The following is a 26,821-nucleotide window of genomic DNA, read 5'->3' on the forward strand; positions in this document are numbered from 1 at the left end:
AATTTTCAGGCCTGTGGCAGCTAGAAAGGGAGGCAGATGAAGAAGAGGGAACATGGGGGATCGCAGGGGTCTCTAATGGGTTGAGTGCTTGGATCTCTAGCAAGTTCCCAGGCAGAGGTATCCACATGCAGGTGAGATGAAAGCCATGGTCAGGGTGAGTGCTCAGCTCTGCATTTTTAAAGCATTTGTGTTTGGATTCACTGCATCTCTGGGCATGGTTCCTGCTATTCCCACTCTCTCAGTGTCTGGGCAGCATGAGATGGAAGCAGCTCCTGAGGGGGATGCAATCCTTCTGGAGATGCCCCACATTCTCCCCAGTACTCTCAGAACCTGCACTGGTGACAATTCAGGCTCTGTCTCCTCATGTCAGCTGTGATACCACTTACATGAGGACTGGGTGCATGGGTCACACCCAAGACTTGTTCCCAAACACAGTCCTTGCTCTCTGCCCATGGGCCTCTCACCCTTCTGCACAAGTCAGCCCCTGCACAGTGAGCATCTTTGATGCTTAGGATGGTAACTGAGTGTCCAAACTACCTATCCATACATTCATCTATAAATCCATCTATCCCTTCCTCCCTCTGAAAACCAATCCATGCATCCATCTATGCATCAGCACATCTTCTTCCCTCAATCCATGCATCCTTCCCTACCTGCTGAACCCCTGACTGTATATGTACCCTTTGCTCTCTACATCACCTCATGACATAGAGATGTATGTTTCATGGCCTATGTCTCCCACATTCTGCTGAAGCTGCTTTCTTCTTTCCTTGGCTCAGGATTTGGCAGAGAAGGAAGCAGAAACAGCCATGAGAGGTAAGTTGAGACTGTTTGCTTCACAGTCCTGTGCAACTGACCTCCTCCCCTGCAAAATGCGGGCTGATCCTGCCAGCGAGGCAGGGAGAGGAGGAGGCTAGTCCTGAGGGCTAGCTCAGAAATTTGGCAGGGTTGGTGGCAGTCAAACAGCCGGGGCAGAGCTGCACAACCGCCCACAACCAGTGCCCTGCTGCAAAGGCTTCTGCCAAAGCTATAGATTTCCCAAACAAGTCCCTGCCTGAGACGTGATCTAGCCACCCTGTGCTGGATGGAGACAATGGACATGGACCTCACTGCATCTCCATGCTGGGGACCTTCCACGGTGTGTGGCATTGCCTGATGGAAATTTTTTAAACCAGTATATCCGAGGCCATGTTCTCCTGCACTTTTTTCCTGCTGGGCTTGGGCTGGTCCCTGTTCCATGCCAGGAAGCTGGACCCATCCCTGTTCCATGTGGATGCAGTCCATGGGCTGCTTTGGCCTGGCACATTCTGAGCATATGCAGGCCTGGCTTGTACCAGCTCCCCTGGCGATCTTGGCACAGCATCCACTTTGGGGAGGGTGGGATACGGCAGCAAAGGCAAGTTTGGATGTGCCTCTGCCTACTTGGGGCAGGGTGCGTCCAGGCAGGGCTCCAGCCTGCAGCAGGAAGCCTCTGCTCGCTCAGCAGCTGTGCGAGCCACCAGAGAGCCCAAGCCTTGGAGGAAGTGCCCTGGCCCCACAGTGGGACAGGGAGGTGCCGGCACTGGGACTGGTCTCATGGTCCCTTCCTGTTTTTCTTCTCCATGGCTTGAGGACAAAGTTGATTTTGGCATCTGGATCCCTCTCCTTTATTCCAGATTGCTGCTCACCCCGGCCCTTCCCTTGCATGTTCTCTGGTCCACTGGAAAGCCCTGTCTGCCCATGTCCAGCACCAGTGCATCCTCACCTTGGGCACCTGGGAGTGCAGCACCCAGCACCAGGCATCTTTGTTACCCAAAGCACAGGGTTTGTGGCTTTCTTTGGGTCCCCAAGGCCTGCGTGTCACATTTACAAGCTGCTGGGGCAGGGAGCTGAGCCATGGGGCATCCCAGCAGGCAGCTGCAGTGCAGGCAGGCAGGACTTTGTGGTGGCATGTGGCCCCCTTGCCTGCTCTTGGTATCTCCAGCTGCCAAACGGGTGGCAGGTCATGACTCCTTACACCAGAGAGGAAAGGGGTCTCCCTGCAGGGTTGTGGGCAGCAGGATGCAGTGATGAGAACCAGATGTGCCTCTCCTGCCCTGAAGCTGCCCTGGTCACCAGAACTGGATGTCCCCACTGCCTGGCCAGGCAAGGCCCAGCTGAGGAAGGGGACACAAGGCTTGCCACATGGGGACAACAGATCTATGGGTTCCCTAGGCAGCAGCAACACACTTCTATTTCAAGCATGCCTGGGCTTTCTGGAGTTTATAAGCAGGCAGAATACAGGGGCCAGAGCTGCTGTCTCACACACTCTCCCATTTTCTGGCTGCTGTGCTGTTACATCTCGAGCAGGCATCAGCCTCTAAACCAGCACCAGATGCCAGGAAATTACTGAGTTGTTTGCAAACACCGGAGCCACACCTATGGGAGGTTCATCACCTGTGTTCCACAGCATCTCTGGGCAACCACTGCCTTGATCCTCTCCACAGTGGCAGAGGGGTGGGATCTGGTGGTGATGAGAAGAAGCTTCCAAGCGGTAAATGCTGCCAATGTAATGCTGGGAACTGAGAAGAGACAAGGGTGACCATGACAAGACAAGGCTGACTGTGTGACACATCAGAATGTGGTTTGGATGCACGGGACCAGAGCCCAGCAGGGCACAGCAGTGTGATATACCTGGAGCTGTCAAGCTGTGGGATACCCCTGGGAGAGGGGATGTAGCTGCTGAGCCTGGAATGTGCTGAGTGTCCCAGTGCTGAGCCTGAGGCAGGATCTGGCTCCTTGCACCTCCCCATCTTGATGCCCTGCCCTACCTCGCCTATGGAGAGCCCTGCTCTGGTCCAAGGACAGTGCCACACCAGTAGCACCCTGTAGAGGGCTGACCCCCATCTCTCTCATTCACAGTGTCTGTGCTCATGAGGGACACTGAGGGGCTGGAACCCCACAAAGCCAAGCATGGAGACCCCTCACGACCCCACACCCAAGGGCACCCAGTGAGGGCAGCAAGGAGCCTATGGGCACATAACGCATCGCAAAAGGCACAGCCTGCCCCAGATCTCTCCAACCCAGTCCACACAAGAACCCTTTGTGGGTGCCCCAGTGCAGGCTCCCTCTGCATCGTGGGTTCACAGGCAGCCCCAGGACTTGCGTGGGTCCCCACCCTGCACTGGCTCTGCTCCCCGTGCTCCATGCGTTGCTGCTGTCTGAATTTCCACCGAGCTCCATCTGGATCTCGTTGGGCTGCTGGCACTGAGCACCGGGGTTGGGAGGTGCCAACACATGGAAGCCATTAGAGGGGCCGGGTCGAGGTGCGGCAAGGGGGCCACATGCAGAGCGAGGGGGGCTGTGCAGAGGGTCCTGTCTCGGCTGTCACGCTGGTGAGGGCAAGGGACATGTCCCACACAGCTGCCTGTCTGCAGCCTCTTCTGGCACTTAGCCTCGGCATGGGTCTCTCTCAGCCCCTCCAGGCACCTGAGGAGAGGGCTGAACAGTTTGGGAAGTGCCTGTGCACCTCCTGTAAGGACCATTCCCGAGCTGGCACTCACCCCTCCCTTGGCACAGCATGATCTGCAAAGGGGTTTTGCCTGGACAGTGCCAATAATAGCATTGGCATATCCCCTTTATTGGCATCGCTGCTCCGTCCAGCCACAGCACGGGGGATTGGGGCAGAGGGAATGGGCAGGGGGTGTTCTCTTCCACCTGCTGGCAGCTGGTGGGGGGTGACAGGCAGGGATCAGTACCCCTCGGCTGGCACTGGTGCCCGGCACCCCCGGGAGCCTACACCCATGGTCCCCCTCAACACTAGGCAGTGAAGTGGGGCTGGCTCAGTGTCTTATCCCCATTTGTTTAGCAGCGCTCGGAGGTGGAGCTGGCCTGTCACCCTGAGCCTGAAGTGACTCCAGCTGGCTCCTGGTGGGCTCAGGCAGTCCAACGCTCCTGGGAGCAGAGCCTCTCTCCTTAGGATCCATCCTGCAACCCCAGGGTGTCGGGGGCTCCGGCAATGTCCACAGCTGTGGGGTGACCCAAGAGGCGTGGGGTCCATGGGGGCCAGCAGTGGCATCAAGTCCCACGCGTGGGCAAGCGGGTGCAGGGAGCAGGGATCGGCCAGGGCTCACTACAGGATCTGAGCTTCTGCAGAGAGAGAGGACAGGGGGTCAGGGGGGCACTGGGGACACTGACCTGCCCCATACTCTGCACTCCCTGCCCCACATTCCCCCCATTCCCCACCCTGCACCACGACTCACTTGGTAGTGCCTTCAAGTGGGTGGCAGCAACCAGAAAGTTGGGTTTGGTCTTGTCCTTGCCATGTTTCCTCACCCGGAGCCTGAGGATGAGAGCAGTAGTGGCTGAAGACCCCAAGCAGCCCCCATAGCATTGGGATTGCCCACATTCCCAGTGATTCTGCTCTGTGTCTCCATCCAGCTGTGCCCAGCTCAGTTTAACCTCTCCAGTGGGTCAGATCCAGGGCTACAGCAGGAATTGGTCACAAGTTAGAATAGGATGGGGATGGGAACAGGGACTGACAGCTGAGCAGGAGCATGGCATGGAGATCCCATGCCGGGATGAGAGGGGACCCAGGGACAAGATTTCCAGGGAGCAAAGGCACATGGAGGGGTGTCTGTGCTGACTCTGGAGCACGAGAATCCCCAGCAGGAGCCTTTGGGCAGATAATAAAAGCAGCAGCATCTTGAGGGGATTCAGAGAAAGGTCCCTTGGATCTGGGCTCATTGGAAAGAGCCCAGGCCAGGCTGGGCAGTACTGGGTGTGCTGGGAAGAGGCCCTGGTGTGGCACAGGGACAAGGGGAGCATAAAACACCCTATAGGGCATCAAGTGTGTTTTGGCAGGGACCCCAGAGCAGGGCTGGGGGATCACAGGGCACTCCATGCTGAGGGTTCAGGATGGGATGGGGACAACAATCTTACAGCCCCTCCTTCTCAAAACCCAGCCTACCAGATGAGGATGGTGATGACAAGAACAGCAGCCAGGACGAAGAAGGCAAAGATCCCAAGGGACACCAGGACAGCCACCTTCTCCAAGGGGTCACTGTGATCTGGGACAGAGAGACTGTCACAGCCAAGGGATGCCACAGTCCCCAGCACCCAGAGGATCCTATGGCACACTCCTGGACACTCCAGCAGCCCAGCCACACATGGGCATGGGGCAAGAGACCCTTCCCATTGCTCTCAGCCACACACATGGTACTCCTGCCCACCACCCCCAGCTCTACTCACTGATGGGCTCAGGGTTGGGAGCCTGGGAGGGCTCCTCAGCCAGGCTCTCCAGTCTGGCATCTGTAGTGGTTTCTTCACTTGCTGTGGAGGCCAGGTCTGGAAGAACAGAAGAGATGGAAACACTAACCAAAAGCATAGGCAGCACCCCAGGGACCCACAGAGAGGAGCAAGGAAGGGTGTCCTTGTGTCCCAGAGATCCCACGAGCCCAAGGGTGTCACCAAGGTGCTAACGGTGCTCTGGAAGCCCCGCTCTGTCCCAAGCCTATAGGGGACAATCCCCAAATGGCATCAGCACAGCTGTAGACTGACATGGGCTGTCTACAGAGGTTTTGTCCTCCTGGAGCTCTGCCTCCCAGCCTTAAGTGGCCTGGGAGTTGAGACTCGCTCTGGTTGATATTTGGGGGAATGAGTGCCATAGTGAAGGGACTTAGGAGGGGCTTTGGGGAGGGATGGCACAACAGCCTGTCCCTCTCTCACCTCTGACTGGTGTTGCCCGGGCCTCGGCACTCCACTCGCTCCAATTCCCTGCATCCAGGAAATCCTTGGCACTGACTTGAACCACGTGCTCCAGCCCAGCGAAGGCATCCGTGATAACCTCAGACAGATTCACCGTCTCTACCTGTGCCAGGCAGAGGGGAGCTGTGGGGCAGGCAGGGGCATCCCTCACTACCCTCCCTGGCCCCATGCACACCTCACTCCTTTGCTGGCCCTGCCTTTCCTTGCACACTTACCACGGACCAGGAACGGTGGATGATGGGTCGGTACTGGAGCCGAAACCTTAGCTGGAAATGGGGTTCCTTGGGCCAGGAGGAAGGGTACTTCCAGCTCACATGGAGCCGCCGTGGGGCCAGGGGGATGGGCTCCACCACCAAACCCTCCGGAGGGTCCGGCTTAACTATGTGGGAGAGGACAGGAAGCCCTTGTCACCCCGCACTGCTGTGCACAGGGGTGTAGGGTTCCCCGCTGCCACCCACAGGTAACTGCCCAGCGATGGACAAACAGTGGGACAGACAGATGGGCGGACGGGGACTCACTGATGGCCTGCATGGTGACATCAAGGAGGCGGTAGTTGAAGCCCAGGGGGTTCACCTCAGTGATGTTCAGGCGGTAGGAGCTCCAGAACTCTGACCTGTGGACGGTGCAGGTGCCGGGGCGGGACGGATCCTGCAGGCACAGCCCCATGTGCCCGTTTCTGTTCCTGCAGACAGGGAGGCAGGGTGGCGACACGTCCTACCCACCCACCATGCACAGTTTCCAAACGCTGCCAAGAAGGAGCCATGGGAAACCCCCATGCCAAGACCCTGGTGGGGGAGGCAGCCCCTCTGGCTCAGCTGCACTCATCCTTCCAGAGTCTGGCATGTCCCTCTGGGCATGACAGAAGGGACCCCCATCCCAGCTCCACACTCCCCTGGGAGGGTCCCTCCCTGAGGAAAACCCTTCTCCCAGACTCTCAGGCTTAGGTAGCTGGCTCTCTGAAGCTCTTGCTTTGGGGTCCCTGCTGAAGACAGCAGCAGAGCCTCTGGGATGGGGGCCAGTCCCTGGGGAGCAGGAGCAGGGTGGGAGTCAGTCCTACCTCCGCTTTTCTTCGCCTGTCAGCGATTTCTTCCTGCCATGGAGACAGATGGGAAAGCAGATGATTAGGATGAGGGGGCAGCACAAAGTGAACCCCACCACGACCCAGAAGAGGGACAGGGCTCCACACTGCAAAGCAGCTCCCCACTCCCACGTTGACATACACATGTGACAGCATGGGCGACAGAGCTAAAACCATGTCCAGCTCTTCTAGAGAACAGCCTGGCAGCAGGAGCTAGGGGTCCCAGGGAAAAGAAATGGGACCCCCTTCCCTGCCTGGGGTTTCATCAGCAAAGACACGGAGGTACTGATAAAAGCAGCTCCCCTGTGCCTGGCTTCACCCACCTTCCCCCTACAGGCTCCCAGATCCCTCGCTTCCACTCCCCCTCCCTGTGGACCCCCTGATACTCCACTCAGCCCCCTCCCCACCAAGCCCTCAGCTCCTGCAGCTTTCAGCAGGGCTGTGCTTTATGAGCTCCTTTGGACTTCAAAGCCGCCCGCTAATTTGGCTTGCAGGGATAATTAGAAGCAGTGATGCTGTCAGGGCTCCTTTCATCCCAACCCATGCTGGAGTGTGGAGGCTTGCAGATGACCTGCTTCTCTTTTATTGCCCCTCTGGTGCTGACAGAGCTCTCAGAAAGCAGGGAGCCTGCCTGTGCCAGCCCCCCTATGCTGCTGAGACCCCCACTGAGAGCAAGCAAATGCCTGGTGCTCTGTTCACCCCAAAACAGAACCTGCTCTGGGGTGCAGCATGGTCCTTGGGGAAGAGCAATGGCCAGATGGATTTGGTGGTTATCCTTGGCTGTGACCCAGAGCTCACACCATAACTCCCCCAGTCCATGCCCTGTGGGCATATTCACCTGTATGTAGTGATGTATCTGGTGGGGAGGAAGGTCTCCACAGTGGAGGTCCAGGAGCAAGAGAAATTCTCATAGTCAGACGCTCTGCAGGACACAAAGGGGACTCCAGGCAGGTCTGGGGTCCGGGGGAAGCAGCAGTCAGCAAGGAGTCCCCCATCCTGCAGCCCATCCAGCACACAGGGATGTCTGTGTCAACACAAAGCCCCCTTTTGGCAAGCCCCTGGCAGGGGTGCATGCACCACCCTCCCCATGGAACAGCCCGTGCTACTCACGCCCCAGACGCAGGGACACAGTGTGCAGGAGGCCGCCGTCCTTGCCATGGCAGCTGTATGTTCCCATGGAGGCCAAGCTGGCACTTGGCAGCACCAGGGATCCCTGCTGGACGGCTGAGCCCTCTGGCAGTGCTGTGGCACCTGCTCGTCTCCACTGCACTGGTGAGCTGGGGAGGACACAAGGCAGGCTGTGTTAGGGGACAGGGATGGCAGGTCACCCCAGGCCCACCCTGTAAACCATCCCATTGGATAAATCCCTAGGTGTGCACGGAAAAGACTTACCCAGCACGGACACCAGGGCATGACAGGTTCACGTCTGTCCCCAGCTGTCCATACTGCACTCCTGGAGGGACACACATCCCCACGTGTTAGCACTCCACACCAGGGCTGGGGGCACAGGTGGGGAGCCCCTGGGGCTGTATCCCACTGTGGGCACTGGCTGTGGGGTCTTGCTTCACACAGATACCACCATGGAGGTTTAGTAAGGACTGGTCCCAGTTGGGGCTGGGCAATGAGCAGACACAGGGGAGCACTGGCCACAGGTTGGCCATCACTATAGCATGTAGGGCTGTGTTTCATGTAGCCCTGGTAGGTCTGTTCCTGTCTGGGGGGAGTGGAATGCCCTCAGGGTCCTCATGCCCGGGATATGGAGGGGGTGCTGTATGGGGAGCTTGGTGGGGGTCTCACCTTCCTCTCCCCAGTCTTCAGGGATGGCAAAGGAGGCTGATGCCAGGGCTGCAGCGAGGAACACCATCACCCTGCCCAGGCCTGGGATGGAACTGCGCATCTGGAGGAGGCAGAGAAGGGGAGGAGAGGGTGTGATTCCCTTCAGTGGGGCAGCTGGCATGGTCCACAGCCCACAGCATTCCTGCAGGGCCATGGATTCTGCATCTCACTCTCATCTCATCCCATCCTGCTGGGGACAGAACAGGGACTGAATCCCGGGACCCCAACTGGGACATCTGGCAATGTCTGTTCCACAGTCACACCTGGTTCCTGGCTCCTGAGCAGTCCCCATGCCTGGAGCAGGGACGCAGAGAGCAAACACTGACCAGGAGCTTGGGGCTGTGTGGGTTGGCGGGATTAAGGGTTCTTTGCCATTGCAATCCTGTGCTGGGAGTCTTGGCTGGCTCCCAGCCCCCGGGTGGTCCAGAGACCTGTGCATGTGCAGCTGGGGTGGGAAGGGACCAAGGAGAAATTCTGGCCTGTATTTATGTGGCAGGTGACAGCAATCTGATCTAAACAGGTTAACACAGCCAGGGAGAGCAGGGCTGTGGTATCTCAGGTTATTCCAAGTCTCACATCACTGCCCAGGCCTTCACCCACTGTGAGGCTGGTCCATGCAGGTCTCCATTTGTGGGAAAATGGCCCTGAAATCCCTTCCTCCCACTCAGTGATCACCAGCAGGTCAGGGGTGAGAGAGGCAGGGGATATAGAGTCAGGGGTGTGCACCCAGCTCTTCATGGGTCAACCCCTGCCACAGGCTGGAGTCTCCCTGCCACCATGACCCTTTCCATCCCAACCTACACCACTGTGCCCACATCAGCCAGCGTCACCCTGGCCAACACAGCCAGCTTTGCCCTGTCCTGCCCTACCACCATCACCCTGCCCATCAGAGCCAGCAGTGTTCTACAATATCCACCCCAGCCAGCACCCTTTCTGTGCCAGCCAGCACTACCCCAAAGCATCTGGACCCTCCTGCAGAGTCCTGCATCAGCAGGACATATCACCCAGTGTCACCCTGTCACCCAGCCACACCACCCTGTCTGTGCCAGCCAACATCACCCCAGGGCATCCATCCCAGCCAGCATCATCCTATCCCTACCAGCAGTGCCACGCTGTCTCATTCAGTCAGAAACGAATCATTTCTCCCTAGAAGACCCCCCTGCCCACCCTTCACAAATGGACAGGCCTGTTTATTTACACCCACACCATTAGCTTCTGCTCCCAGCTGCAGGCAGGGGCTGAGGGCACAAAGGGCAGTGAGCTCCCTGCCAGCCCCAAGTGCAGGCATAAATCTGTAGGCATAAATCTGTGTCCCCCTGGCTTCAACAGCTGAGAGACTGGAGGGAGGGATGCTCCAGCCCAGCAAAACACCCCAGAGCAGCAGCCGGCTCCCCTCCTGTGGTCGACTGCCCATGGCCACAGACCAAACCACCTGGCAAAGGAAACAAGAGCTACAAGGCAATCTGCTGCAGGGGGGAAGGCGTGCGGCACCCCACATCAACCCCGCTCTGAACATGCCAGGCAGCCTCAAACACAAGCCCCAAACGTAAATAATTTCATGAGACTGTCATAAGCTTTTCCTACCAAACCACCCTAGAAATATTCCCACGAAATATCAGTTAAAAGGTCTCTGCCAAAACTATGCTGGTAAGTAACTGGGAACATTTGGCCTGAAAGTAAAATATTTTGGTGATGGGGAAAAAAAAAAAAGAAGACAAAAATGAGTGTATTAAGTCTCAAAAGCAGCAACCAAAAATAACTCCAAAAACCACGTGGGCCAGAGTGAAGGAATAGTTCTGGGAGGAGGCGGGGAAGGGGAGTGGGTGTATGTGTGTGTGTCAGGAAGAAGGGAGAGTGTGTTAATATACAGAAAGAAAAATTAGCTTTAAAATAAAATAATTTCTTCTCCTGACCTGTCTTTTCATTCAAACACTGCAGAGAGTATCCAACATGTCTCCATAATGACCCTAGTGGTTAAGTCTAGTTAGGGACCTCTCACCTAGACCCTAATCCTTGTGGTCCGTAACTCTAACCCTTAAACCTAACCCTAAACACCACTCATCCTGATGGCCAGTCCACATCCTCCACCCTTCATCACCCTTTGTCCCAGGGTCCTCCCAGAGCTCCCCACCCTCACCCCAGCATCCCATGAGCTCCCCTGCCCCAGAGGGCCACCCCTGCCAGCACAGGGTGGGAAGGCAGCACTGAGCCCCTACAGACATACACTGTCTCAGTAAATGACCCACACCAGCACTGCCAAAACCTATCCCTGAGAGAGCATCGCTGCAGAGAGAAGCAGCAGGGCAAGCCCTTCCTTGCCTGCCCAAAAGCCACAAACAACAGGGGAAAGAGCCACAGAGCCGGAGAAGATCCAGAGCCCTCGTCGGCACCAGGTGCAGAAGCAGGGCAGGGGGCCAGAGGCCGCAAGACAGGCTGCCCAGAAAGGATCCCCTTATTTTCTGCCACCAACCTCCCTGGCCAAGGGAAAAACAGGTGTGCAAATGAACACTAGTGTGAGTGGCCAGGCCCATCTTCCTTGGTGGCTCCACGCCCCCACAGATGGGCACACAGGCAGAGAAAACATCCCTTGATGCTTGCACCAGCAGTGACACATTCTGGGGACACAGAGTCCCGGCACAGTGGTCCTGGAGCCAAGCTGGGACAGAGGGAACAATCAGAGCTTTTCTTCTTCCCTTCATGCTAGTCCTGGCCAGAGAGACGCCCGCCGCCAGCCTGGGGCTGGGTAACATCCTGATGCCACGGCCAGGGTAGAGGGACCCAGCTCAGCCTGGGGGCGTGGTTTGGTCCAAGCAGGAAGGGCAGCAGTGCCAGACCCTGCTCCCTCAGCACGGGATGCTCCTGTCACTGGCATGGCCAGGGTCACCAGGCAGCCTGCGGCACCCGGGGATGTGAGCCAGAAATGCAAAGAGTCACTCTCCATCCCTCCCTGATCCTGCTGTTCTGCTGGGCACCACTTGAGCTCATACAAAAGCTTTCAGGCAGTGGTGGGGAGAAATCCTGACACAAGCCCTTTCCTGCATGCAAACTGAAGTGCTATAAGCCAAAACTTCCCTCAAAATCACAGCCATGTGCACTGGCACTGATGTCCACATCAGGTGTGACAGTCCCCTCGGCACAGCTGCTCTGTGCCATGCTCTGCCGTGGCCTGGCAAAGCCCAGCACAGATTCCTGGGGGAAGCCAACTTTCCATTGTGCTCGGTGCTTTGAAAGACGTTGGGTTTTGTTTTCTTAGTGTTTTTTTGTTTTGCTTCATTTGAAGTCACTCTTCAAAGCAGATGGGCCACACACAGAGCTGGGATGGTGGGGACAGGGACAGAAGCAGATGACACTGTGCCTCAGGGCTGCAGATGGCAGCGTCGAGACGTGGGATGCGCCCCACGGAGCACAGAAAGCTGGGGTGCCTCCTAACCTCTTCCCAGGGTGGTGGGGGGCAGCATTGCTGCAACAGAGATATGGCAAATAACCCAGGAGCACTTGGCAGCTCTGCCTGTCCTGTACCAGGCCCTGATGAAGTCACCCACCTGCAAAAAGCAATGAGCAAAGGCCCAAAGCTGGTTCTAATGCCCCAGAGATGGCATCACTCAGTACTCCTCCTGCTCCTTGGCTGGGGGAGCATCCCTGGCCCTGTGCTACCAACCCTCCTCTCTGCCAGTGACTGCCATAGGAAACATGTCGTATGTTGAAATGCATCATTTCAAAGCAGCAGGAATTCCTCTCTCCTTATTTCCCTGTGGGGTTGGGAGCAGTGCCTTGCTAATCCCTCTGCTCCTGGCAGGAGCACCATGCTCTGAGGAGCCATGGCATGGTCTGAGTATATCCCCGTGGCCACCGACCTGGCCAGGGACCTGGAATTGCCCCATCCCTGCAGCACCGGTGACTTCCATCATCGCTGCATGAACGCATGCCTGTGAGGCAGGGGAGCATCAACTCCACTGCTGGATGGTCCCCTGCAACAGCCACCCATCCCCTGAATGCTGCTGGCACCCTCTCTGGGTGCCCAGAGAAAGCCCAGCAGTGGGTGCTGGAGGGAAGCATGTCCCCCACCACCTCCAGGGCCACCAGGGCCGTGCACCATCTCCAGGGCTACCAGCAGCACTGGAGGCAATACCTTGCCCACCTTGGGCACTGCAGGCATGATGCTTTGTGCACTCCCCCCTGGTGCCTTTGGGACCTCAGAAAGGGCTGTTTTCCTCTTCACCACTTTGGTGGGGTGCATGGGTCCCCATGCCTGCTGTGGTGGGGGTACCATGCCATGCTGGGCTGTGCCAGAACACACACATGCACAGCTGCAGCCAGTGCAACCCCAGCACACTGGAATTACCCCAGTTAAACCAGTAAAACCAGTTGGAGTCTTTCCCTGTGAGGCCAGTGCAGTCCAATAAGCCTGGTGCACAGTCTGAACACAGGACTAAACCCAGCACAGTTCCGAAGCGGGGCTTAATTCAGGGCAATGCAAATATGGGATTATACCCCACTCAGCCCAGGAGAATTAAATCCCACTCAGCCCAGGAGGAGAATTAAATCCAGAGCAGTCTAAATGTGTGGTTAAACTCAGCCCAGCCCAGGAGTGGGGCTAAACCCAGCTCAGCCAGAATGTGAGGCTGAACCTAGCACAGGTCAGACATGTGGTCATGCCATCCTAACATGGGGTTAAACTTGGCACAGCTCAATTCAAACACAGGGTTAACCTCAGCATAGCCCAGTCATGGGGTTACACAGTTCAAATGTGGGGTGAAGCCAAATGCAACCTGGGAGTGGGGTTAACCCCAGCTCAGCCCAAACACAGGGATAACCCCAGCATCGTCCAGGGAACCAGTTATCTCCACAGCGAGATACAATGCACATCTCCATCCAAACTACACCAATCCCCTCCAACATCCACTGGTGACACCCAGCTGACCACAGCCCCACCGGTGTCCAAAGCCAAGCCCAAACCCCTCCATAACCTGAGGGTCACCTCTCTCCTCTGTGGAGCCAGCAGCTGCCAGCAGTTCCTGGTGCTGGGGGGCTCCTACACACCTCAGCATGCCAGCAGCACCATGGAGGTCAGGCTCTGCTCTTATCCCAGCCGGGAAACTCCCACCCCAACGCCCTGATTTCCGCTCTCCTCTGCTCCATCCTGCGGGAAGAAGTCTCTGGCTCCCGGTTGTAACTGGAGGCATCGGCAAGGGCCAAAACAGCGAGGGCTCTGTTAGCAGCCAGCAGCCCTGACACTGTGCCAGCTGGCAGCGCTGCATTCCGAGGGGGGGAGAGAAGGGGCGCCCCCTCTCCATCCCCAACCCCACACTCCTCTCTCCGAAGCCACGTGCCAGAGACATTCCTAAAAATAATCTTCTGGCTGTAAAGAAACCTAGCAGTGCTGTAGCTGTAGTGCTGGTGGGTTTCTTTACAGCTTGGAGATTATTTTTAGGGTGGAGGCATGGAAGTTGGTGGGAGGGGGTGCTGCATCCCACTGTCCTTGGCATATGGTTGCAGGACAGGGATGGGTACAGTGCTGGATCTGGGGACACGGGTGGGACCTGCCAGCAGAGAGCTGGGCCACCCTGTGATTACAGCAGGGTGGGAAAGGCTTTTTCTGTCCCAGGAACATTTTGGGATTTGGGACATTTTTCTGCTCCTGGGCTCAGCCCAGCCTGGCAGAGAATTCAGTGAACACGCAGCACCCAGTACGGCAGAGAAGGAGGGTACCAGCCTGCAGCCTGCCCCCCAGGACCACCTGCATAAAGGACCACCTGCACAAAGTTCCCCCATAAGCTGGCCCTGGAGCTGATACAAGGGTGCATGCATCCATATATGCAGGGACAGACGTAAGTGTACATACCTGTGAATGACCCAGGCACACCCAGCTCCTTCTGATGCTCCTGATGAACTCCAGCCTGGGGCTGGGAACTCTGATCAGGAGCGGGGCCCCACAGCATCCCCCATACACGATGCTCCCCCTTCCCTCCCCCTGCTCCAAAGCTGGCCAGAGCCCAGAAGCCATCAGGCTCAGCTCCATCCCTGAGGCACGAAGGCGCATGGGTCAGCCAAAACACAGCAGGGCCAAAATAAACAGCTCACCTTACACAAATGCTCCCCCAGCTAGCAATTTGCTGTCAGTCCTTGTGCAAAACAAAATCCCTTTTGGGCAAGAGAGGGATTTCAGGAGTCATTAAGGACCACCTGGGCAGCCAAATAAAGCCATCACCAAGGGGTGGCCCAAATAAAGCCATCACCAAGGGGTGGCCCAAATAAAGCCACCACCAAAGGGTGGCCCCATTAACCTTTTGTACACCACCAGCAGAGTCCCTGCGGGAGCAGGGCAGGGGGATGGAAATTGCAGACCCCTGACAATGTGTGATGTGGGGATAATGGCACCAGTCTCCTTCACCTGGTGGGATAACCATGACCTGCCTTCTGCAAGCTTGGAGCCAACCCTACCTGCTTTCACAGAATCATTGAATAATTAAGGTTGGAACAGACCTCTAAGATCATTGAATTTGCTATGTGGAGGCAGCTCAGGGGAGGCAGGAGGGTGCAAGGCACATGGCAGGAAGAGAGGCTGGGAAGACACCCCATTGGGGGCAGCATCTGTGCCCCCACACCACACTTCCTATCAATCAGACGGCAGTCCCCAAGCCGAAAGGATCTGGAAACATGGCAAAAAGTGGAAAGACAGGGAAAACTTGGGGGCTGTAGTACAAGGCCAGAGGATGGGGGCTGAGCCCTGCTTAAGTTGAGAAGGTTGGAAAAACACCGTCCGGCTCATTTTTTGCTAGGGGAAAAAAAACCGGGCCAAGTTCTGAAAGATTAAGTGTGATCGTATCCAAGAGGGGGAAAGCAGGGCCATGCAATGAGTGTGCTGACACATCTCCTTCCTCAGTGTTGGAGAGAAGCCCCAGCCCAACTCAGGGCCAGCTCTGTTTACAGGCTCCTATTGTCTCTCTTTTTTGATTTGGATTCCCCCCCTCCACTGTTATAGTTCAGAGTAAACAAAAGCAAGCAGCCTCTCACTCCAAACATTTCAGCCATCCCAAACTTTCTCTGGAGGGGGGCTGCCCATGGAATTTTCCTCATCCAAAAGAATTTCGAAATGTTCCCATTGCAGCCTGCTCTGACTGGAGGCCAAGACAGCTCCAAAATTCTTCACGAAATGCTTGAGTTGCCCTGTGCATTGCCACAGCTCCGGCTGTGCCCCAAAGCCCCCCAGTGCACAGGGATATCCTCTGGCTCCACCAGAGGGGCACAGAGGCACACAGAGGCACATCCCAGCCTCCATAATTCCCCACAGCTCATCCCATTCACCTGAAGTGAAACTGCAGGCCTTGGTGAGCCTGGATCCTACCTTTTCATATTTTAAGCTGATACTTCAGTTCTTATGCTCCAAGTCAGCAGTGCTGGTGCAAAGTACTTGGGTGCACTGGGGGGTATGTGTGGCAATGCACCTCAAGAAAACACAGTATTTCCCTTTGCAGGCAGCACCTCCATAGCACCAGGCAGAGGGTGCAGAGCTCCTTCTGGGAGCGATCAGTGGCACCTCGAGCACCAGGTGCACAGTTTGCAGTGGTGATGCCTCCTCAGTGCTGCCAGGTAACCACATGGGCAGGTGGACAAGGAAGGGAGGGTGCACTGCACACATCCCTGAGGATGGAGGGGGGGCACAGCACTGTGCCCCGCACATCCCTGGGAGATGGGGTGTAGAAGGGAGGACAAAAGGTACTTCAGAATGAGCCAAGTGATGGGTGCCACCTAAGTGTGCTGCTGCTCCCTGGCGCACAGCATGCTGTCAGGGTATGCACCCTGGTCCCTTCTGGGAGGTAGGACCCCAGCGTGGCCAAGGAGAGACCCCCAACAGCTCTCTTGGCTCTGGCTAAGTACAGATATGAGATGAAACCCATGAGACCCTGGCATCAGGGTGCCAGCACTGCGCAGCCCGCTGGTAAAGGGGGCATTGGAAGCGGACCCTGAAACAACTGGAAGGGGAAGAGCCCAGCTAAAAAGCCCCACAAAAAAGCCAACAGTTGCAGGAAGCAGCACCTAAAGCTCAGTCCAGCATGGATTTGGATGTCAATGCAAGCCACTGGAGTGGCCTGGCATGCTGAAGTCCCTTGTTTGCTTTCCAGAACAGTCTCTGAATGGGTGTCACCGGGTAGGTCGTCCTGCAGCCCAAAACACACCCCGACATGCTGGAGAACCCCCACATCCTCCCTCTCGGGGCACATGCAGATTTTGGGGACCCCAACCCCTTGATGAACACGCTGTCACCTCAGGAAGGTAAAACATTGCTGGTATCTGCTGCACCTCCCACCCACAGCATCCCACCCGGGATGGGCACCGAGCCCCATGCCACCACAGCAGCACTGGCAGGGAGGAGATACCTCAGCTCCACGCTGGGCTGGAATCTTGCTGTGGGATGGGGCTCTGCTGGGTGCCCCTGCTGCCTCTGCACCATCTCCCTGAGCCGCCTTGCTGGGTTCTCCTCCTCCACGGAGGTTGCTCAGTGGTTTGGCGTGGGAGCGGTCCTACCCCCCCATCCCCAACAGCCCCCTCCCCTATAAAGGGGCCAGGCAGCGGCTGTGTGGGGAGCAGAGCCCCCGACACAGCAGATGGGGTCTGTAAAGTGAGGCTCCCCCAGGTGTGTTTGCCTTGGCCAGGGCTCAAGCCCGTCCAATTAGAGCTATAGAAAACATATCTTACAAAAAAACGAGGGGGGAAAAATAATCCTCTCCCCTGTGCTGGGGCCCAGGGTTTGGCCGGGGTTTCTCGGCAGGCCAAGCACAGGCGATACAGGCTCCGCTGGCAGCAGCCTGGGGAGGGCGGGATGTTTGTGGATATTAAAATGCACTCGTAAAGTAGAATAAAAGGGCAGCCTTGTTTCAGAACGAGTCTCCAAGGCTTTCCCCTCTCCCGTCATGCTTGGCACCTGGCCGGCAGCACGAGCAGCTCCCCCTTCCCACAGCCCCCTCAGCCATCCCCAGCTCGCCCAAGGGCTGAGGTGCTGTCAGTGAGACCCCAGCCCTCATGGCGTGAAGCTCATCATCTCCAGGAGGGAGCAGATTTGGGAGGGCCCCCCTCTACAGCTACCCATACTGGGTCACGTTACAGCTGTGCTTCTGTAAAACCCACCCTTGCACATCCCTTCCTCAACGCCTGCGCAGCTCCCTGCCTTCCCTTGTCCACTGCCCTGCCTGCATGGAGCCAAGGCTGCCTGGCCCCAGCTGCTTGGCAGCAGCCACATGGCAGCACCACTGCTACTCCACTGGTACTCCACTGCTTGGCCTCTCCCTGCCTCCCTGCTGGAAGTAAAATAAGCTGCATGGTCTTGTGGTCAAGGCTTAAAATTATTCACAGGCACCCAACACCCAGTGCCCACTCAGAATGAGGCATGCCATTGTCCCATGGGGCTCTTCACATTCCCAGGGACCCCATAAATCTCTGGAGAAGCCCTCTCCTTGGGATATGTCCCCAAATCCATCCCTGAAGCAGGATGCTGCCTCTCCACAGCATCGCCTCTGCCTCCATGCTGCCATGTCCAGCCCTGGAAAGTCACAGCAACAGGCTGGGAAGCAGTTGCAGGCACCAGCCCAGCAAAGGTGGCCCCATCCTGGCCCACCTGCTCAGCTGGAGATGCCCAGCACACATCTGGCTTCACCACAGCCTTCTGCTCCCCTTCCCAGCTTGTAAAGGAGGGGACTGTGGGCTGCGAGCCCAGACGCACCCCCCATCCATCCCTGACCCCATCCCTTTCCCCTGTACTGGCTCTCCAAGCCCCCGTGCCCCTGCCCCACGGGGACCCGAGGCACATCCCATCATCCCCAGCCGCGGCCCAAATGACTAACGCCCCAGCAAGCGAACCGGGTGCCGTCGGGGCGAGCAGGGCCCGTCCCTTGGCCGCTCTCCCTCCCCGCAGCGGTGAAATCACGTCTGGAGAAAGCCCGGGGACTGAGGCGCCGGGGGCCCCCCCGCTGCTTCCCAGCGAGGATGCTGCTCCCCGCCTGCTGGCCGGCCGCCCCCACTCTGCAAACCCCACATCCCAACAAAGGGGTGCTCCAGGCATGCAGCCTGCAGCACAGCCTCATACCTCATCTCCTCCTCCTCCTTGCTCCAGATCCCACAGCAGCATCCCAGCTGTGGAAGTGGCTGTGAGATGCGGAAATGCAGCAGCAAGCCCCAGATGCTCATAAAAGTGCTCCCGGGGAGTGGGCAGGAGCCTCTAATCTCCCTCTAACTTCTGTAGACGCGCCAGAGGCTGGGGGGCCATCGGGGATGGAGGGGGTACCCCTCTTGCTGACACACTGCCCCGCCACGGCAGAGCAAGCTGGCTCATGGAAGGAGCTGGTGGCTCGGGCTGCCTGGGACCAGCCCTGGGCAGCAGCAGAGGGGACAGGGAGGGACGGGCCACCAGCACTCGGCCTCGGCCCGGCCGGCGGCACGTGCCGGCTGCGACGGGGGGTGACTGAGGCGGCTCGGTGAGCGCCTCCGCCCGCACGGGAGCGTGGCTCCGCGTTAGGGTTTAATTATCCGCCTTCCTCCGCAGCCCATGCTCTCCTCCGCCTGAACCGCCACAGGGACCCCGGGAATGTCGTCCATCCCCTCCTGGCCGGGGCTGCTGGCATGGAGCGAGCAGGGCTGCGGCGGGGAGCTGGCTGGGAGCACGCCGAGGCTGCAGCTGGGGGCTATAAAAAGCACGGCTGTGGTATGCAGCGAGGCACTGAGAGGGGAATAAAATAAAATCAGGTGGTGGATGAGTCGGGTGCTTGCTTCTGCACCAGGTCTGGCGACCGTGCTGCTCCCCATCATCCCTTCCCTGCTCCCTGCCCGGCTGACAGCCTGGTGAGGCTGGGGCAGAGCGGAGAGCTGGGATTTGGCAAAGGGTGGAGGACGCAGGGCTGAGTTGGCAGGGAGTGGAGGGGGTCAAGGCTGGGGAAACAATCGCTGGCTCGGGTACACGGGCTCCTGCCCGGGATGGAAGCATTGCAGCCACCCCTTGCCCAGCTCAGAGACGCCAGACCCGGGCATTCAGGCTTCTGGCAGCTCGTACTGGAGGATTAACCGTGCGCTGATTGACGGCCAGAGCTGCCTTTGCCAGGAGGAAGCCCCACCATAACCCAGCACCCGGATCCTGGTGGGGACCTCATCCAGAGGGTACAGTAACGCCGCAAGCTGGGGACAGAGAGGGCTCCCCTTGGGCCGGCAGGAGCTCCCTGCTCAGGGACGTGCCGTGTTTGCACATGTCTGAGCAGGGGAAGGTCAGATTAATTTTAAACTTGAATAAACAAGGAGAGAAGGCAATGCCAGAGCTCGCCCTTCCCAGTAGGGATGCCCAGCAGCAGAACACAGCACCCGCAGTACAGCTCTGCCCTGCCCAGGGGTTCACATCCCCCTAAGAGAGCTGGAACAGACCCACACCCGGGGGCCTCCCTTTTCCACAAGGAGCTCCCAGCTGAGTCAGTGCTGGCAGCAGGGAGAGCAGCTCCTGCTTGATTTTGCAAGATTCCTCTGGTCTCCACGGGGAAGTACCCACTCTGGGACCCCCATCCCACTGGGAACAGTACCAGGGCTTGCCTGTTCCCTGGCCACAATGCACAATGTGGTCTTGGGAATGAACAAGGAGGAGAAAAGAAAATGGTAAAATTGTTTGTAGGTCAAGAGGAAAATGGAAAAAAATAAAGTTTGTGTTTTTCATGCCAAAAGGAAAATGAAAACCAAAACATTTTGTTCTAAATGATAGGCCTTGTTTAGTTTTCAGTGGTTTTACTTTTTTAAAAAGGTTTGAGTTAAATCGAGCTAAATTTGTCTTCCAAACATTACCTTGGGGCAGGGAATAAAATAAATTGGAAAAAAAAAAAAAAGGATAAATCAAAACATCTCATTTGGAAAATGTCAAGAGCAAAACTCCACGGCTTTTCCAGCCTGGGAGAACCGCAGCCGGGCACTGAACCCAGCCTCAGTTCACAACTTGTGACGGCCCCCCCGAAGCAACTTTTTTTCCCGGAAAATAAAGCAACTGATGTCTGGCATTGCTTGTGCCCTGGTGCCCAGCTCCCATCAGGGATGTCCCCACTGCCCATGCTGGTCCCCAGCACCTTCTGGAGCATGGAGAGACCCTGTTACAATCAGCAGCCGTGCGCATGAGCCGAGTAAGAGCTGAGTTGCTCTCCAAAACTCCTCTTTAAATGTCTTTTCTATTAGGTCAGCATTCCTGCGTCGCCCAGGGAAGGTGGTTACGGCCGGCAGCCCGGCACACAGGCTCCTCGGTGCTCGCTGCTGGCTCTCCGACAGCAAGCAGCCTGCCCACGCTATTAAATTACTGAGAAAAATGGATCGTTTCAACAAAAATTAGGTGCAGGAACCTCTCACACAGTGGCAAGGCGAGCTGGTAATTGGACATTCATAGAACTGGCCGCAAATGCTGCCTCTGGCTCCACTCAACCCTCCTCTGGTTGTGGTGAGGGATGGTAGAGAGGCATTTGCTGCCATCCCTGAAATGCTGCCACTGATGGAGATGCAGCAGCCATGTCACCAGCAGCAATGTGAGGTCCCTCACATACCCTAGGAGGGTTAAATGCTGCTGCACGGCCCCTCTGCCCTTGATAGGTGGGGAAAATAAGTGAAAAAAGCTCTCAGAGACCTTTCCAGGCACTGGAGGAAGAAAGTTCTCCATGCATGGCTCACCACCAAGCACCCTATTGGGGACACGTCTCATGGGGACATAGTTTGGGGATGCAGCAGGACACGCTGCCCCAGCACCATCCCACTCTTACAGCAGCACCCCAGGGGTGAAAACCAAGATGACCTTCCCCACAGGCCTTGCCTTGCTCAAGTCCTTCATCCATCCATCCATCCATCCATCCATCCATCCATGCATGCATGCATCCATCCATCCATCCCAGGCACAGCACCACTGCTGTTCCAGCTAAGACTGAGCTTGGATTATGAGCTTCTCATCATCCTCCCAGACCACTGAGTCCAAGCCTCAGTGCCTTGCTGAGCAGAGCTCTCCAAGGCATCTCCAGGCCAAACCACCCAGCTTCAGGAGCTGCCAGGGAACCCAATGCATATCTGCAGCCTCCCGCTGGGAAGGAGGAATGTGGATGTGCAGCAGATACTCTGAGAGACCAGTCTCTCACACTGACTGCTCCCTGTGCCAGCACAGGCACTGGGGGGCCTCATCTTCCTTGTTATGTGCACTGTTTTTTGGATGCTGGGGTGCAACAACTGTGGGCACAGTCCCACTTGGAGAGGGGAAATGGAGCTGGGCAAAGGATCAGGGAGGCCAGAGAAAACGGACGCCTCCCCTGGCACAGCCATGCTCCAGCCGTGAAGCTGCAAAACTCAAAGCCAGGATGGGGTGGAGTAGCCTCAAGGGAGCCATGAAACAGCCCGGCGGGAGCCTTGCAGGAGCTAAAAAAATCAAAAGCAGCCGAAGCACCGAAGAACCCCTGGGGTTGCGTGTTGGCCCTTGCAAGACAAGGATGGAGCAATAGCTGGTTGGGTCCACCAGCTCCTCCTAAGCCTTGAGGCCTCAGGCAAAACTCATGGAAAGCAAAGACTCCTGCAGACCTCCCCAGCAGCCAGGGGCTGGCCCTGGCCCTGAAAGGAAGTCTGGGGAGGTGCCAGCTGGCCTGGGCACCCTGCGTGACAGAAGCTTTTGCAAAACCAAGTGGGGCCACTGCAGCCGGGCCATCCCTGGAGACCTTTGCAGGGCTGTTGCAGCACAGCTGTTGTGAGCTCTGTCGCAACACTGGCACGGCACTGGGCTGAACCACAATGAAGACCCTTCATGACAGCGCTTTCTGCTTTTCCCTGTCTATTTTTGCAGGAAGGTAAGAGCGGATTTGCGCCTTTCTTGATGTTACTGAATTCAAAAGGCCCTGATACCCTAAAAAGGGGCTGGTGATGTGCCAGTGGGACTGTTGGTATGGCCAGGATGAAAGCCTTCTGTCCCAAAGGAAGCGTATGGTGAAAGCACAGGAAGGCAAAGGAAACAGCTGGACAGGCCCAGCCACGCCAGCCTGGGGGCTCCAGGGATGCTGTGCCAGCCCCACTGCCTCCCACGTGCTCTTCTGTGAGGACATCCACACCCCTTAGGCTGCCAGCAGGACGGTAGGCAGCAGCCCTAAGGCTGGTCTGGAGCTCCCCAAGGTGGGACAACACTTAGCTACAGCTGAACACAACACTCATCAAAGTTAGTGGGTCAGAAGATCCTCCCCAAACTGCTGCAGAGATGATGGTCCACCAAAGCTGGAAGCTTCCTCCTTCCCTTCTTCCCCTAAGTGTGTTATCAGCACTGGCTTCTCAACAACAGTTGGCATTCCTTGTTTACACTTTGGGAGGTGAAATAAACCAGAATATGCCCAAATGATTTTTTTCCCACCATCAGGATTTCATTAGATGATGAACTGAGCTCTTCCACCTCTCCCTATACGGCAATCTCTGCGGGTCCGTAACAATCTTCATTAGGCAGATTCTATTTTGGCCGTCTCCATACTGAAAGGAATGGACTAGAGCTGAGCAGCCTCTGAGGAGCCTCAGGCTGATTACCAAAGTGCTTTCAGCATCCTCCCTTCTCCTGGGCAATGCACTCTTGGCTGCATGCAGGCCATTGCTACCTGCATGGGCCAGCCCCATGCCCGACCATGTCAGATCTCCTGAGGTCCCTCCAGCCTCCTTGTCCTCCCCAAAAGCATCTTTAGGAAACATGTATGAGCAGGTGGATGTGATCTTCCCCTGCACAGACTCTTCCAAAATTCCTCAAAAGCCTTTCAGCAATGACCAACGCCTGCTGGAGCAAGCCCAAGCTGTGCTGATCAGATGTGACCAATGTGACCACAGTGAACAGTGCTGGTAAGATGGAGGCAAATCAGGTCTTGACAAATTTCTTGTCCCTCTTCTCCTGGATGCCCCCAACCTAAACACCAGAGTGGGAGGAAGTATTTGTCAGCTTTTTTTGCCACATCCCAGGCTCGTACCACTAGAGAGAAGGAATTGCACCTTCCAGCCCAGCTATCCACCTGTACCAGAGAGCTTGGCAGATGCTCCAGGGGGTGCTGTGACCTTTCAAAAGAGCCCAAAGCTCACCCCGACCCACTCCCATGCGAGGATGACTCAGAGACCTGGGAAGCAGCCAAACTTGAGAGATAATTCCTATTTACACATTGATCCTTGACACTGCAAACCTGCTACTAATCTCCAAAGGAATTTTTATTTTTCCATGGAAAAGGTGCATGGGAATCTGGCTGTTGGACAGACAACTGCAACAACAACTGCAACAATAACTGCAAGGCATCTGTGCCCTTCCCCACCTTCACAACCTGGATGGGAGAAGAAAACCATCACTAGGAGGTGCAGAGAGGTTTGCTGGTAGGAACTTGGGTCATAGGGTCACGACATCCCCAGCCAGAGAGATTTGGTGATTTTCACACATTGCGATGCTGTTGTAACCACAGGAACACTTAGAAAAACCAAAAACTCTCTAAACATCCCAGCAAGCCACCTCAGACATCCCAGGGCTAATCCCTGACGCTGGCATTGTATCAGCATCCCAAATGCTGCTGAAGCCCCAGTGTGTTGCCTACAGGGAAGAGCTCCCATACCATCCAAGCACAGTCCTTGACCGTATCTTGGGCAGGGGCAGAGCCACCCTCTTTCATGCCTAAACAAGAGGAGGGGAAACAAGCTGTGAGAGATGCCGAAATTTTCCAAAGGGAGAAAAGCAGAGACACAAGCCGGCACCTGCCCCCTCCTGCGGGAAGCATCTAGCAAGGGGTTTTCCTCTAGAGCCAAACCCGCGGGAGAAGAGGAGGCAAGAATCCTTTGGCATGCTTAACCTAACGAGGAAGCTATAAATATAGCAGGGTAAACACCGGAGAGGGAGAAGAGGTCTTGAACTAAAAGCACAATGTTGGCACAAACCCACAGGGGAATAAGCTCTCCAGGAACGCATTCGGCAGGAAACCGGAGGGAGGTTGAGGCCTGTGTGAGCAGGAAGAGCCTGGAGTTGCCTTTGAACAAGAGCAGAGTAGAAAGAAAGGGTTTGAACTGAGTGCTCAGCTAGTTCATGGCAGGTGAGGATGCCACGCGCTGTTACCACCCGTGAGGGTTTCCCCACTCAGGATGGTCCAGGTGAGCCGTGTGAGACGGGCAGGGGAGGCAGGACACCTTCATGTGGAGGCTGCAGGTGTGGGCTGCCTGGGTGCCCACCCAGCATGACAGCTTCTGATAAACCCAGCAGCTGCAAAGGGGAACTGCTGCTGCTGCTGCCACGATGAAAACGGCGGGGAGACTTGCTGTGCTGTGAGTCATTCATTCATCCTTCACAAACAGGGCCTGCACTTGGCCAAGCATCCTCCTCCCCCCGCCGCTGGGACAGCTTGCTGGGACAGGGAAAAAGTGGCTTATTAGATATAATCAAGTCAAGTTTTCCCCTCCCTGTGAGGTTCCTCTTCCTGGAATAGGAAGCACAAGGCCAGAGCTGCTTTTCTTCCACCTTCCTGCAGGCTCTGCCTGTAGCTGCACCCTCCAGGGAGCCCTCCCCACCACCCCGCTGAACCCCACACTCCCTGTTCACCCACCACTGGTGACATCCAGTCCTGAGCACAACCCTGCTGTCACCAGTCAGATCCTGTCCCCCACCAGTCCCACTTTGGTTGCCAAGGTCAGTTCACAGCTCTCTGGAGAGCACATACTGCCCCTTTCATTTCCCCCCAAAAAGTGCCAGGTTGGTGGGGCAGAGGGTGTGTCGATGATGAGGGGGCATTGTGGCCATATCTCATCCTTGTCCCCGCCACAGGAGGGCCTCCACCAGCTCCCAGCTCCCTGTGAAGCTCCTCTCCCTGTGCCAGGCTGGGATGCCATGTGCCTCAAGTCACAGCACACGCAACCTCGCTGCGACCTGCCCTCCTATAAACAGCAGAGTGCAAATGCACCACCTCCTGCTGCAAACACAACAGCCAGACATGGGGCAGTCACCTCCCAGCACACAAAGTGCTTGGCCAGCCCCAGAAGTCTCAGCTCTGGCTATGCCACCAATGCCACTCAGTCCAACACCATTTTGTGTGCATGGAAACACATCTGTGAGCTGCTGCAGCTCTGGGTTTCTTCCCATCCATGGGGACCAGGCACAATGCACCCTTGGGCCCCGTCTCAGAGGGGTCTCAGTTTGCTGACAGTGATGTCCAAGCCAAGCTCAGCCCCATGGCCCTCTCTGATGGCCTTCACCAGCCCGGACACAGAGCCTGGAGGGGACCTGGTGGGTGGGTGACACAGCCAGCCTCTGAGAGTGGTGGTGGGCACAGCCCAGAGCTGGGCACTCATCACGGCTGGCACAGGACAGAGAAGCTGGGATTGAGACAGCATCCCGGGGCAAGGAAGGACAAGGCAAGCAGAGCCCTGCCAGCGCCCGCGCATGGGAAAGCGCCTCTCTCAGCGCCTCTCCTAATTGGGAGCAGCTTTTCCCTGGACCCCCCAGGAGAAGAGGGGGCCCTGTCAGGGGGGGCGCTTTGCCTGGCATTCCAGCCTTTCTCCAGAAAACTCCCTTCAGAGACATTAGGGGTGGCAGTAGGGAACGGGGGGAGGGTGGTTTGTGGAGGCTGGAGAAGGGGCTCAAACATCCCACCCCAGGAACATCAACCCCCCGAGCATCTCCGGGCAAGGCGGAGGCGCGGAGGGCGGAGAAGGGGGAGCAGCACTGGGTACCCACAGGCAGCCGGGAGGGACGGGGAGGGCAAGTCCCTGGCAGCTGCTTTGCGAGGGGACACAGAGACACAGACATCCACACACACCCGCACAACTTTCTCCACCCGGGCAGCAAACAGCTCCGGGAGCCGCCTGACCGCAGCCGCGCGTCCCTCACCGCGAAGTCGGGGCGGCGGCGACTCGTTCCCCTCGCGGGCCGAGGACCGGGGGACTGTTCCCTACCTTCCTGCGTGGCGCCGCGGCTATGTGTCCATGGCGCTAGCGGAGCGGGAGCCGGGCCGGGAGCGGGAGCGGGGCCGGGAGCGGGGCGCCCGCACCGGGCTGGCTGGGGCCGGTAGCGCAGGCGGTGCGAAGCCGCCGGGGCTGCCGCCGCCGCTCCATTGGAGCAGGGCTCTGCCAATCTGCCGCCGCCACCCCGGGACGCTTCCTGCCTGTGAGCCGCCCCCCGGGACCGGGAGGGATTCGAACCCTCTGCCCGCCGCCTGC

General features: G+C 57.2%; 1 protein-coding gene across 2 annotated transcripts; it reads right to left on the reverse strand.

The window, feature by feature from the left end:
• Positions 1-3,554: 3,554 nt before the first annotated feature.
• IL11RA (interleukin 11 receptor subunit alpha) lies at positions 3,555-26,695 on the reverse strand. Of its 2 annotated transcripts, none has more exons than XM_082301379.1 (13): positions 26,558-26,695; positions 8,600-8,699; positions 8,195-8,255; positions 7,913-8,079; positions 7,641-7,755; positions 6,782-6,814; positions 6,243-6,406; positions 5,940-6,103; positions 5,686-5,827; positions 5,209-5,304; positions 4,928-5,027; positions 4,221-4,300; positions 3,555-4,107 (listed from the first exon to the last, which is right to left on the reverse strand). In XM_082301379.1, exons 2-13 carry the CDS (start codon positions 8,697-8,699, stop codon positions 4,091-4,093), a joined length of 1,239 nt encoding a protein of 412 aa, XP_082157505.1. In that variant the 5' UTR covers positions 26,558-26,695; the 3' UTR covers positions 3,555-4,090. The 2 variants fall into 2 exon arrangements, with proteins under 2 accessions (XP_082157505.1, XP_082157504.1); XM_082301378.1 differs by lacking the exon at positions 26,558-26,695 and adding an exon at positions 18,720-18,842.
• Between the last annotated feature and the right edge of the window lie 126 nt (positions 26,696-26,821).

Source organism: Coloeus monedula (assembly GCF_965178545.1).
Source record: "Coloeus monedula genome assembly, chromosome: Z".
Taxonomy (NCBI): Eukaryota; Metazoa; Chordata; class Aves; order Passeriformes; family Corvidae; genus Coloeus; species Coloeus monedula.